The 14,558-nt window shown below is 39.0% G+C and overlaps 1 protein-coding gene across 7 annotated transcripts in view; it reads right to left on the bottom strand.

Annotated features, from left to right (window-relative positions):
* The window catches only part of ERC1 (ELKS/RAB6-interacting/CAST family member 1), a 297,951-nt gene that overhangs the window by 233,213 nt on the left and 50,180 nt on the right, over positions 1-14,558 (bottom strand). For all 7 annotated transcript variants that reach the window (XM_054835847.1, XM_054835865.1, XM_054835858.1 and 4 more), the window contains exon 3: positions 2,097-2,513. In XM_054835847.1, coding sequence (XP_054691822.1) covers positions 2,097-2,513 — 417 coding nt within the window. The remainder of the gene's footprint in view (positions 1-2,096; positions 2,514-14,558) is intronic.

The raw sequence follows: 14,558 nt of genomic DNA, 5'->3' as shown, positions 1-14,558 counted from the left end.
GTCGAAATAGAGATAAACACATAATTAAAGATTAGCTGAGGAGGGTGATGCAGACACATCTAAGAGGTTCTGCACAGAGACAACTTCCAAGTGTGGAACTGTGATAGCAACTCGGAACCAGATCCTGCAGAGCAGAGCAACTTGGTGCTCAGGAAGTCAGATGCAATCAGCTACAGTTCAGCAACATCCACTGATTTTCTCCAGCGTCCTGGAGCCCCAAGCATGACCCCCAAGTTTCACGCAGACAAGACTGAGTTCAGTTAGCTCAGTCTAGCTCAGAACTCAAGGAAAACACACAGGTACTAAGAAAACCCTTCCTGATGTGACCCAGTTCCATAAGGAGATAATTTGGCATCTCTGCACATGGCACCATGTTTCCAGGGCTACTAGGGTGCTCAGCTTCGAGGCTGGATCTCACACCATATCAATGGCTTGAGCTACAAATTACAGCATACCTGGCTTTCTCGTCTCAATGCATTAGAGCTAGGTGAGCAGCAAGGAGTAACTAATTTTAAAATGTTAGATAAACAGCAGTTGCACTTTCAAAGTCAGTGTCATCTCTACCTTCTCCAGGAAAACTTTTACTATCAAGGCTAGGACTGAAATGATTGATGATTTCCAGGCATGTGTGAATGAAACAAGAATTCTTATCTCTCAACATCTACTCATCAGTAGCAGAAACAAAACTAACTGCATTCCTAAAAAAATTACACAGCTCCTGCCAGCTTTTCATTTATGTTGCTGGACTTGAAGCAGAAACAAATGGAAGCCATTTGGGACTCTTCCTGAAATAGATACAAGAATTGGAACAGAATTATCATTGGTTGCTAAATAAAGGAAAAACTGTAGTGTAGAAACTCTGGAATAATATTATCTTCACTCCAGACACTCAAGAGATTACTGCTCTAAAAAAATAAATCTGTCCTAAATCTGGCTCAGAAATGCAATGGGCTCTAGCTTTCTTATATAAATGCTTGCAAGAGCACAAGTACAATGGGTCAGGCCATAGAAAACATATGAATAAGAGGTATTAAGAAATATTTATTTGCTGCAAATACTCATCTCAAAAACCTTTGTGCCAGACCTTGCTTCCCTGGTGTCTTAGAGAGGGGGCTTAAACCTTGCGTATGTGTCAGGCTTTCAGAAAAATGCTGAACCACAAAGTAGACGTGCAATGCCCAAAACAGGTCATTAGATACACACACACACATTACACATACAAGTATAACTATCAATTCATGCATTCAATCTACAGATGTATGCAAAATTATCTTTATAGAAAATCTTATCATTAGTGAATACACACATATACATACATACCTGTGTATGCATGCAACACACATTGAATTACTAGTCTTTTAGAAGTTAATATTAAAATACTTTAGGAAGGTGGCTGCCAAGGAAAATGCATTTAACTATCAAGAAACTTAATGACATTGCCTACAAACCAACTCATTTTCCTTTATTTTTCTAAGATAATGACATGTAGCCTATATTTTATTTTAATTAGTTTAGAATGATTAATAGTGAAGAATGCCTGCCATTGTACTCCTCTAAGGTGCAATACAGATATACCAATGGTTTTTCTTTTCTGTTTTCAGAGGGATGGGGGGAAGGGGTTACTATGTGTGCAGCAGTGCCCCTTTAAGTAATCTTTTTTTTGGCTGTGCATCCAGGGCAGCTAATAGTTTTATCAAATACCCTTCACAGCAAGACGACTGTTTCCATGGAAACCCTAGAGCAATCATCCATTACTCCTGCAAAGATTTCTCTCAGCTCTCTCCTAAATACAGGTAGCTGCTTTCTCTCAAACTGAAATAGAACGGAAGAATGAATTTTACAGTCCATGCGACAATTCACCTCCAGAGCTTCATATGGAGACTATAGAAAACGTGGGGCCTAAAGCACAAAACCCCAGAAAGCACAGGCAACAAAGACATAAAGAAGTTTTAAAACAACAGGACAAATTCTGTCAAGTTTGCAATGTAAAATACACTTTATAGAGAAGATGAAAGATTCTTTCCTTACAGCTGTGAAATGGAGAGGAGACAGAGAAGAGCTTACAATTGGAACGAACCCAGAGCTCGGTCACTTACCTCCCTCAACATGTTGTTTTCTTTTTCCTTCTGTTCAAGAAGGCTCTCCAAATGGTGCACATGCATCTCTGCCTCAGCCAACCGTCTTGTTCGCTCATGATCTTCCTCAGTGGCTTTTGCTGACAGACCTTTACTCTGCAGCATCTCCAGCAGCTTTTTGATGGACTCATCACGTGCATTTAAGGTCTGTTTCTGTGTCTCAATACGCAGTTCCATCTCTTCTAAGGTTTTACGTAGCAGGAATAGTTCCTTGGCCTGGCGTTCGTGCTCTGCATGAAGTCGTTGGAAGTTTTCCTCTGTCAGCTCTGCCACAAAGGGCTCACTGGTTCTAGTGCTGCTGTCCTGCTGGAACAGCTGGTTCAGGTCCCGTTGGATCCGCAGCTCATCTTGGAGAGCCTGGATAGTCATCTGCATGTGCTAAAAGAATAAGTAAATAAAATCAGAGGATTTCCTCCACTGGAGAAATAAAGAGAACAGTATGAGCCACGTCAGTCCTCCTGAACTACCAACCAAGAGGAAATTGCAACACAGACAGACCAACATTGTTTTTTGAAAGCAGAATTGAGGTGGAACTGGATTATACTACAGAAATTTCAAGACCCTCCTATGCCTGGTAGAGGTTGCTTAACACTAGAAACCACCTGTTTGGGTGACTCTTCCACTTCTACCAACTTGGGTGAGTCACTATTTCAAATGGGAAAATGTCAGTAGGCATTTGTCAGTAAGCTGAGATCTTAAAATATTTTTTTCCAGATGTTTGCCTACCCTATAGAAGAATTCTGCGTAAGAAGTCCTAGACTAGAATTACTATCTTGACAAACCAGAGGGACATGTGCCTATTAGAATTTACATACAATCTAATAAAACATAATCAGCCATGAAGGCTCCCAAGGTCTTCAGTACTAACACTACACGTAGCATAGATTTCCCAGTTGACTTACAAAAGAAACCTCAGCATGTCAGGAAGAACTACAAGTATAGAAAACTGGATATATGCTGACTGGGGAGAAGGGTCACATCATGCAATTTTATGCATGAGAATTGTAGTACAGAACAGAAACTACCACCCTACAAAGAGGACTGTGAAGTCGATCAAATGATCAGCAGTAATCTGTGGTTATGCAAGACAATAAATCCTGTCTCAATGACTGTGAATACAGGGGGTTAACAATGGGATAATATAGGAGAAGCACAGTTTACCTAGAAAAAAGTCCTCACTTCATATTTAGATAAACATTTGTTTTCTTCTCTGCAAGACAGAAGTATTAAGACAATAACCAAGAAGTACTAACACACCGAACAAGGATCTGATTACCAGGGATGAGATACTCCCTCAAGACTGGCAGACTTGCTTACAATTTAGCCCGAACATGAACAAGTCAGATGGACTGTTCCCTGGGATCTACCTTTGTATTACAAAAATCATAGAATCATTGAATGGTTTGGGTTGGAAGGGACCTTAAAGATCATCTGGTTCCAACCCCCCTGCCATGGGCAGGGACACCCTCCACTAGACCACGTTGCCCAAAGCCCCATCCAACCTGGCCTTGAACACTTCCAGGGAGGGGGCATCCACAGCTTCTCTGGGCAACCTGTTCCAGTACCTCACCACCCTCACAGTGAAGAATTTCTTTCTAACATCTCTAATCTAAATCAACCGTCCTTCAGCTTAAACCCATTACCCCTTGTCCTGTCACTACACTCCCTGATAAACAGTCTGTCCCCATCTTTCCTGCAGGCCCCTTTCAGGTACTGGAAGGCTGCAATTAGATCTCCCTGGAGCCGTCTCTTCTCCAGGCTGAACAACCCCAACTCTCTCAGCCTGTCTTCACAGGAGAGGTGCTCCAGCCCTCTGATCAGCTTCATGGCTCTCCTCTAGGCCCACTCCAACAGCTTCACATCCTTCTGGTACTGGGGACCCCAGAGCTGGACGCAGTACTCCAGGTAGTGTCTCACAAGAGCAGACACCAGCGTGCAGGCAGACAATCAAAACTACATCTGTTCAATTAATGTACGTTGACCAAGCTGTAAGAGAAAACCTACTGCACTCATGAAAAGGTTTGCCTCATCTGTACCTATACAGCACTAGTAAAGTCAGTAGGACTACAACAGCACTAGTGAAAGAATATCCTTAAATTTCATTAAGCTTAAACAATAACATCACTAGATATAACTTTACAATTCCACACGAGTTAATTTCATTTGCATTTGAGAAGTCCTACTTATCCACAGCCCAGCTGTGTGTTGTTCCTCCAGCTAACAAACAAATTCCCATATGCTTCCACCTGCCTCTCCACATACTGCCACTTCAGCATTTCCTTTCTCCCAGGCGAGAAAAGAGCTTCTTCTGAATAACCACATCATCTACTAAATGAAATTACTTCCTCTACTCAGTGTTGTCTCAGAATCAAACTTGGGTTATTTATAAACATCAATGGACTAAATCACCACAACCAAACTTCTGCATTTTTACCATTTGATCTGCTGTGAAATCTCATTTCAGGTTACATAGGCAAAAACTGTGTCTCAGACCCACAGAAATTATCTCCCCCAATGCTGGAAAAGCCTCTGTGCAAGTTTTGGGTCAAAGAACTGGAATCTATTATATGATTCAGAAACGCGATGTGAAAAAAAAATAATACCAGTTACAAACAGTATTTATTAAACAGTCTGTTAAGTAAGGACAAGAGTGTTTGGAACACCCAACAAAAATGGTCAGCAACTGCCTTGAATTCAGTTTCCCAGAAAAAATGAAGAGGTGGGGCAAGAGAAGGGTTAGCACTGAGTTTATGAATTACTATCACTGTTCTCTGAACTGCTCAGCTGAGAACAAACTTCATTATGTGCAAGGTAACTGGAAAATACACCATCGAAAATTATTCTATGCTTCTGACACCCACTCCTTTCCAATGTGCATGATGTATGCAAAATGGGTTCTTTTATCTGCTTTCCAAAAATTTTTTATGATTTTCAGAATAACAGAACAATACCCTTTATTAGCTGGCACCATAAATGAACTACTTTTTCAGTTAACATAGCTTGTCTTCTATATAATTTCTAAGAAAACATCCTTTTCCCTCTGAAGGACATGGCAAATCATATCAGCTTCTCACTATTTCTTGGACTTCCCTTTTAAATCAGTGACTATCCCAGAAAGGCAAAACATTTCCCAAGTTCATGCGACACTAGCCACTGGTTCTTAATCCTATTTCCAGGACCTGACTAGAGACCTCAATCAAACTTGAAAAATACTGTTGAAATTGTCCTATCTAGAAATAAACATGTAAAAATACTTTTAATACCACTGAGCTTGGTTATGTCACTCTGCTGAATAAGTACCAATCATGCTTTTCTTAAATAGTTTAATAAAGGTAACATAATTAAAGTCAAAGCAATTATGCTGAACCTGTACTTTGCTTGAAGCTTATTGCTCAGACCTTGAGGATTCCCTGGTTTTCAAAGTAATGAAAATTGGTCTTTAAGCCTCACTACAAATTATATCTATACCTACAAATCACCAAGATATTTTTGTGAGCACAGTTCTCTAGTAAGTCTCTTGCTGGTTATGCCCAAAGTACATTTCTTTTGGCAGATCTAAGCCCCTTAAGGCCCACCTCAAATGTAAATCTTAAAAGGGCAAGGTGCAAACATAATCTCATGCCAGGTGTTCCTCTACCTGTATTACTTACAAGGGGCAACTTAAAGTTTGTTAACCAGGCTCTACGCAGGGACAGAGTTTGCCTTTCATCCAACAGCACAAAATTTACATCTGTAATTAGCAAAACATGATTCAATCTTCGACTCCACCTAACACGATTCAAATTCACATTTCCCACACCTTGGCAGATTGGTTAGATGAGTTTCCAACCTCCAGTACGACTACAGCCAACGATACAGACGTTCCTTGTATTTGGTTCACAAAGCAGTCCTGTTGTTGCAGTCCCAGGATAATGCAATGTACCTATCGCTATACTGGTGAGCTTGGGAACCTTGCTGAAGGCAGCTCTTTTCATCTCTCCCTGTTGAAGCTTTTCTATTTTGCATGAAATATTTAAAGATTCAGTAGGCTTGACAGAAATACTAAAGAGAGCACAGCTTCTTATTCTAATTGGTAGAAGACATAAGAACAGAAAGACCTGAATAGCAATACTTCCAATTAACTTAAATGTTTATCATCTTACCATTCCAAAGGAAGTGGGGGATGTGCATTTCAACATATGAAAGACAGAAAAAGGAATTTAATTGATACTCTACAGCCAAGACCTGTATTTTAACCCTACATTTTAGGCCAAAAGGAGGCAGCCATTGCTACTAGCATGATTTTGAAAGAAAGGATTACATTGTGACATGCTTTTTAAAGAAAAGATTTCCACACTCATCTTTGCAAGACAGAGCTCGACCTACCAAGCTATGGTGTTTAAGATTCCAATACACATTTGTCGGTTTGTTTTTGGTTGCCTGATTTAGGCTATTCACACTGCAGACGTTGTCTTTGTAACTACTGTGATCAGATACATAACTCATCCCATACTTTACTCAAGAAGTCTAAATGCCTAAATTAGAACAGTGGGTTCCACAACACAGGCGAGGCACCTAGGCACTAAACATTTCTGTAGTAAAGTTCTCCTTAATCTCCTGGATTTAAATTCTAAGTAGGTTAACCTGGGAAATTAATTTTTGGAATACAAAGAAAAAATTCAGTACATTCAAGAGATGCCTGTCAACAATCAGCAAAAAGGAAGAGAAGAACCTAGTCTTTCCCAGCAACAAGGGAAAACATAACATGCAATTGTATGACACTGTCACAGAAATGTGTCACAATGAGGTGGGAAGAATTGTTACATTCTGCAAAACTGAACAACTTAAAAATTCTGCTCTTACACTAGGAGAACACTGAAGTCTCATATTCACGAGCAAGAGAATATGGGGTGATGCAAAAGACAGGGAGAAAAAGAGAGGTCCTACTAGAATACTTAGTGGTGTGTGTTAGAAAAGCTTCAACCTGGGAGATAAAGGTTCAAGATCTTACTCATCATCTTCACACATCCCAAATGAGGCTATAGCCAGTAGGCAATACGCTGTTCTTGGGTGGATCTCCAACAAGATATTCTTACAGAGGGACTGAGAGAGATCCTGCTTTGTACAAATATCTGAATATTGATTGACTTCAGAATTTAAACTTACATCTCTCACATCCCGGTGTCATAAAGGGAAGATTAATCTTGGCTCAAGGTCTTTGTCTGAATTAGCCAAGAGCATCTCTGACCAACTCGTATTTCCTGCTCAGGGGTCGATCTCACTCTTCTCTAATTTTTAATCAGAAATTCCACCCCACAGGGAAGAAATTTTTTCCTAACAAAAGTTTTGCTGAAATCTGCAGATTCAATAAAAAATTCTTATAAAAATATTGACAAACTTAGCTACTAAAAATTTCCTGATTACTTCTACTGTTAACCCACAATGCCAGTACATCCTGTACTGAATGACAACTTTATGAAGTCCATGTATTCGGCAGTTTTCTGCAAATCTGCTCAGTGATCAAGCTGTTCTTCATGTAGAAAACAGTAAGTGCTTGGAAAGACATAGGACAGGTTTGTGTTTTTTATTACATATCACATATTTCTGTATTTATTTTTCAGGATTCAACCTAGGGATAAAGAAAAAAAAAAGACAGACGTAATTTGTTAATTGACCAACAACTAGGTTTCTAAAGATGCCAGTTTACAGCTAAGCTCTTATTCAGCCAACTATTTTTTACAGCTGGGAAAAAGCAACAAGCTTTCAGCTACAAAAGTCCTTCCAGGTCTGAAATAGATGTAGTACCTACAAACACTGCCTTACTTTTGTCTTTAGATCATCATGACTACAATGCTACTACTCTGGAAAGAAAAGATACAATAATTACGACGTATTTTATTTCAGAAGGACAATTCAGTAAGGCCTACCCTCAAACATACATCACTAGAAAAGGACAGAACTTGAAGGTGCTTTTCTTGCCAGCAAATCCGCATGCGCAATCACAAACTTTTGCTTTATGACGATTCCTCTCATACACACGTTCTTTACAACTAAAGCCTTTCAAACACTTGTAAGACGACGGACCACATTCAGCTCAAAAGAAATCACATGCCAAATGCTAGAATAGGATTTGGTCACTATGGGAAATCATTCTCTCCCATTCTCAAAGAGTTAACATTTTGGCGGCGTTTCTGGGAAATAGATTCTGCTGAATGCACCGAAGAAGCAAAGGCCTGGCTGTCTGAGGGAGTCCCTGCTGACATTCATCTGCAGCCCACGCAAAGAAACCGAAAAAAGGGCTAATGTCAGGTGTCCAGCAGGGCTGTGATGAAACAGAACTTGCTGATTCCAGAAATGCTACATATGCCCTGTAAGACAGATCAGGGGCTTTAAAACCCTTATTTAAATGGAAATGAATGGTGATTTTTATAATGTTTAGCTTAGATACAAAATACAGCTATGATTTTAATAGGATTTAATTTGTGAGAGTCAAAGAAAGAGACTTGTATTTTAAAGACAACCATACATTGCATTATCTCTGAGACAGCAAAAGGGCAAGATGGTAAAAAACTGCTATAGACAAAGAGCTTAAGTTGTCAGTAATACATTTGTCAGCTGAACTAGACTCACACAAAATGACTCATTTGGTTTAAGGGGGCAGTGTGCAGCAGCCTAATTCCTTCACCTCGACTGTACCAAAAAACCCCCACAAACAAACCAGCAGGACTGAATTTAAACTCCTAAAGTTAGCAGAGCAGAAACAACATAATAAACCTGTAGCCACAGAAGAAGCAAAACTGCAATGCAATCATCTCATACTAAGTGTACAGGTACATCCATAAAAAAGGCTGCAAGGTAAAACAGAATAAATGCAGTACACCAGTTATTCAGTGGTAATGACCACCTGAAAGATTTTACCTATGGTAAAAATTAAGCAGGTTATCGTACAAAGAAAAAGGGTAAGTCATTTCTATTTTCAATTAATAAAGCGTGTATATGAGCAATTTCTATAGAATACCTGATGCACAGTAAAAACAACTTCTGAAGAAATTTGTGCACATACCTGCTTGATAAGAATAAAAAGTCTGATTAAGCATAGGCAAACCTAGTAAACTTCTGAAAAACATCAGCTTATTTATCAGTTTTTGAACTGTGAATATAATTCTGACAGTTCTCTGGCTTCCTAATGGAATTTGAGCTCTGTAGCATATACCAGAAATGGTCTAGTAGGCAACAGAATTCAAAGGAAAATTATTTCTAAAGTCATACCAGTTAGTCCCAGCTACCACATGTTTAAATTTCCAAAGGTACATCTACATAAGTAGCGTGTTTCAAAAGCTTTTTCTCATGCAAATCTTCCTAGCATCTACATTTCACACACTTTGAGTGTCAGGATGCTATGATCCTGGAGCGCAGAAACTGGATTCTTTTAAGTTCCCCTCATCTTTCTTCAGAACAGGCACTTTGGGATTAGGGATGTTTAGAATTTCTCATAGGAATCAACAATTTCCATACTGATTTTAACCTCTATTTCCCATTAGGCTGTCCAAATTGGGTTAGCATTTCACTACTAAGATATCATGTTTTATTTATATACAAATTTGAGCTTTGATTATTTGTTCTTATGCCGCTAAAGAAACAAGAGTCCTTGCACATATGCAATTTCATACAATGCAGTATCATAATTCTTTACGGTTTCTGTCTCCCCTGTCTGGCAAGTACAAGTTTCTTTTGTCACAAACTGTTGATAAAATGGATCCTTTTCTGTTAAAAAAAAAAAAAAAAAAGAAAAAAGCCAACACAAAAACATCAGACTGAACTATATTTGGGCTAGCCTTGATAAAACTCGTAGAATTCAATCTTATGCCATTTTGCATGTATATACAACACACCCAATTTCATCCACTGTATAGATTACTTCTAAATGTTGCATCCATGGAATAGGTGCTTAAATGTCAAATTCAGTTTTTGTGAACCTCTCATCCCATGAAAGTAATTAGAAATTATGGTACTTAAGGGAAGGAGAATTTTAACATTTACATGTGTATAGATGTCTAATATTTTCAAATTAATAGCATCTATATGAAACATGACTCATTTTGTTAATAGATTAGGATTTTTTTTTAATTTGCTTTTCTGCAAAAAAACATTCTTATTAGTCACCTCTATTAGGGAGGTCAGCAAATATATCTTTCCATTAGCTGATGCAAGGAATCAATCCCAAGATAAAAGGTGCTCTGCTACACAACCTTTGATCTTGTGTTTAGTATTTTTCAAGATATGGGCATACATCAATACTATACTCTAAAAAGGTAAAATAGCTGATGATTTATAATGAAAGAGTATTATAAGAAAAATCAATGCTAAAGAAAGCTGTTGACTGCTTTATCCACATCACCCTCCCCTTGGCAACCTCCCCACTCCCCCAATTTAAACTTTCTTCTCTACCAGTTGGTTTGGAGAGATTACAGTATAAATCTTAATGCATACATGCATGGGTCCCACAAGAATATTTTGACTGAAATATTTTGAATAACCTCATCTGTATGCATAAACCCTACACCTCTCACGTAAGGGTACAAAATATGGAGTAGGCCTGATCTTTAAAGCTTTTTGAATACTTCAAGCTTGTGGCTGCTGAGAACTGAAGAAAATTACAAGGTAGACTGTGATACATAAATTGATAATATTTCAAAGACTTAGATTTAATATAAAACTGTAAGTTTTTCAACTTCTGCTTGCCCAGAACAATACAATACTTTGTTCTCCCTGTCAATCCAAAATGCAGCATAGTGGCATCCTTCACCTGCAAACAACAGTGGAAGATCTCATGAGCTACCCAATGCTCAAAGACTATGGATTGATGACCACAAAGGTGAGTGTTCTTTCCAAACCTGTGCCTCAAGAACTTGAGTTACTGTCCAGATAAGATATCAAGAGCCCAATATTTGGCTGCTCAGCTGAAGAAATGAAATATTTGCTAGCCCCATCAGACTGAACTAAAAGACTTGGACAGCGGCTCACCAGCAATCTGCAAACACTGAACTTTACTGGGGTTTTGTTTGTTGGCTTTTTAAAGACATTTTCTCGAGCAATAAAAGCATCAGATGACCACATATGGCCATAAATGTGAGAAAAATGCACAAAGGACTTGAGCCCATCAAATAATAGAACATGTGACATTCAGGATCTCATAAACAACACGTGGCTGTACTCTGACACATAGAAAATTCTTGCCAATGGAGTCTTTGCACAAGTTCAACCAAGATAGGGAGAACACCAACAGCAAAAACTAGCAGCTGTCTCTCAGCTGCACAGACCACATGTAGAATAAGGCTTTGCCAGCTTGCTTATTATTTTCCTTACGCTGAGTAGATGGCAACCTCGCAAGGCAAAAGTTATCTTAGGGAGATGACTACAGAGTGCAGAGGCCCTGTATGCCCAACACCTCATACCACTGTTTCACATGACGACGGGACAAATTTGGCTATGTCATGGTAATACTTTGATTCTTGCTTTACTCTCTCCAATATGCCTTCCTCGCTGTTTACTATCCCATATAAAATTGTAAGCACTGCATCTTCTCACATTTGCCATGTCATCAATTCTTCAGGAAAAGTAAAACAAGTTTCCTGGAAAAGCATTTGCACGTGGTTTTCTTGTTTTAAGCCACAATAAGGAAAAACTGCAGACTTTTATACTCAATTGGCCCAAAATCCAAAAGGACTAAAATGATAGCTGAAACAAGAGCAGTACCCAGATACATCATCAGCCATTGTAGAGGACTATAATTTGTGCACTGCTATATACAGAAAAAAACCCACCCTCATTCATTGCCCCTTCTTGAAGAAAGAAGTATGGGCTTTTTTATAGTTATCAATGCACAGCAGTCAGTCAGGATGGCAGCAATCATTTTAAGTCTATCTTGCAATATTAGGGCTTGAAGTTCTCACAAGCAAGTCAAGTTCTTGCCAAATGGAAGATATGCATCCCTTCCATCTTCATAACTTTTCTCATTTTCTTTGAAATGCAATGAGGAAGAAAATAGAAATCCATTTTTAACAAAATTTACAGTAGCAGTAACCATCAGTGAGACTCAACTAAGCCTTTTCAAACTTGTGACTTTTTGACATGATACATGTTATCTTCTCAGCTCTTTCCCATGAAATCTTGGCTACGCTCACAAAGGAACAGACTTAAAAACGTGGGGGTTTTTTGTCTGGATACATCAAGTCTCTTATGCTGAGTACAGTTTTGGGAAGACAGGCAGATCAAATGCGTTGCTGGAATTTCAGGATAAATTTAGAATATGGCTGCAGTAATCATTGTCCCTGTGAAAGAACATATAAAAAAACCTCTGATCAAAATGTTCTGGCATTTACCCTCTTGCTGGAATGACAGCAGCACCTTTGATGGCAAAGCAGAACACAGCATATTACACTAAGTTTTAAAGGAGCTTCCTGTGACCTTTCAGAGGCAACACAATATCCCCTTGAGGGAGTCCAAGAAATAAGCGACATGAAAGCATGAAGAGGAACTTGGATAGCTCTGGAAATGAGGAGGCGTAGCACAACCTACCTGAATAGGAAGCATTCAAATTTCTGCTACATGTACCATGATTCTGATAGACGCCAGGCTCACATGCTGCTTTGGAAGTACAGTCAAGGATTTTCATTATGAAAATCTTTACTGGATCCTATAATGTAATGAAAATACCTAAACAGAAAAGTTTTTCCATTCAGAAGAGTGGTTCTTCCCCGCAGACATCTTCCTGCTAGGTATGAGAATTTTCAAAGCAAGAGGCAACTCCCTCTGACAGCAGTGCTCAGTCACCCAACACTCAAGCCATCAGGTGCAGTAAGTTGGGTCTTAGTATGCATCAGAAATGCATCTGATCAGAACGTGAATCAGACAAGCTCAAATGGGTATCTGCAATAGGACTGACAGCTAGAGCTACTTTTGTCAGTGAAAAGCTTTAATACTGTCCTGTCTAACCTTGCACCTCACTCTAGGAAGCAAGTGAATAGATAGAAGAACATAAAGGAGATCTTAGTTCATTGTAATAAATATAAAATTATCTAACAGAATAGTCTTGTGTTGCCCATGGATCAAAATGGACAGTTGGTATAGACGTGTTGGTAAAATCATTTAGGATAAATCTCTCGCTGAATGAATACTGGCTCTTAATAAATCTTTTCAGGAACTACTTAATCAATCAATCATTACTACATGGTCATTCAAGCAGTATGTCCTGCTGTTGAGGTTCCTGCAGAGCAATGATTGAACTTCCTTGCTTCTTCATATACCAAACTGAGAATACATAACAGATTTCCAAAAACAGAGATAAAATGGATAGAAATGCTGTACAATACTGTCTTTTGGTTCTGGTTCAAGTGTATTTATGCAAATCATCTTATAACCAAGTGCTCTGCATTTAAAAACTATTCAGAGAAGCATCTCAATCTGTTGATACATCTGCATGAACAACTGTCAAGACAGAAAGGAAAATGGAATTCCCTGTTGTGAGTTCAAGGAACCAATCAACCAACTCTAACAAGAGCTTAAGCATGGCACAAGTGTCTGAACACAGATATTAATCTCAGAGCTACATGTTTTATACGAGTCTGTTAATTCCAAACTTTTTTAAAAAAAGGCGGGGGGGCGGCTTGTAGCGTTGAAAAACTGGAAAGCTGATTTGTCTAGTGTTATGTGTTTTATTTCAGGGAAACAGAACAAGGTGGCTTCTGAACCCCCAAAGTCTCCTCATCTGTCGGGCATGTTCTCGACCTACAAAGAATTAGGGAAGGGACTCCCTCTATCTAATCCGTCTCAGAGCAAGGCTGAAGGGCCAGTGGTGATATTGGTTTAAATGCAAAGCTTAAGGCACACTTCAGAACAACTTGCTGTGCTTTCCCTGAGAAATAACCCCATATGCCCCCCCCTTTCCCCACACCACTTTCTCATAGCTTTTGTAGACATTACTCATTAGTCAGGAAACAGAGTTAAATAAAAGTTAAATGCAGCAGAGTTTATCTCTTTTTTCACTCAAACAGATGCCTAGATGATCTTTACTAGATAGAAGACTTGTAAACCTAATCAACACAGAAACCCTGGACGTATTACTAACATACCACCCCACTATCCTAAATTTCATAACCCTTGCATTCCTTTTAGATTTCACCTAACATTAACATATGTTTTACTCGTCATTAAAACAGTCTGTTGGTAACACTGCTTTGAGATACTTTTGCTATGGACGTTGTCGGCAGGCGATTTACAAAGTCAGAATCGAAATGAAGTGCCCCAAATTCTTGAAGATTCCTATGTATTTCTCCCCTCTGATCAGACCCCAAGCCACCTAACCTAACCCGCTAGGATAAACTTGTCCTAACCTAGTAGGACAAACCTCAGATTTCCTCATAGTACCATTAATGCAGCTGGAGT

This window comes from Grus americana, chromosome 1, assembly GCF_028858705.1.
Source record: "Grus americana isolate bGruAme1 chromosome 1, bGruAme1.mat, whole genome shotgun sequence".
Taxonomy (NCBI): Eukaryota; Metazoa; Chordata; class Aves; order Gruiformes; family Gruidae; genus Grus; species Grus americana.
The sequence above is the reverse complement of the archived record's forward strand: the minus strand, read 5'-3'. Positions and strand labels throughout refer to the sequence as shown.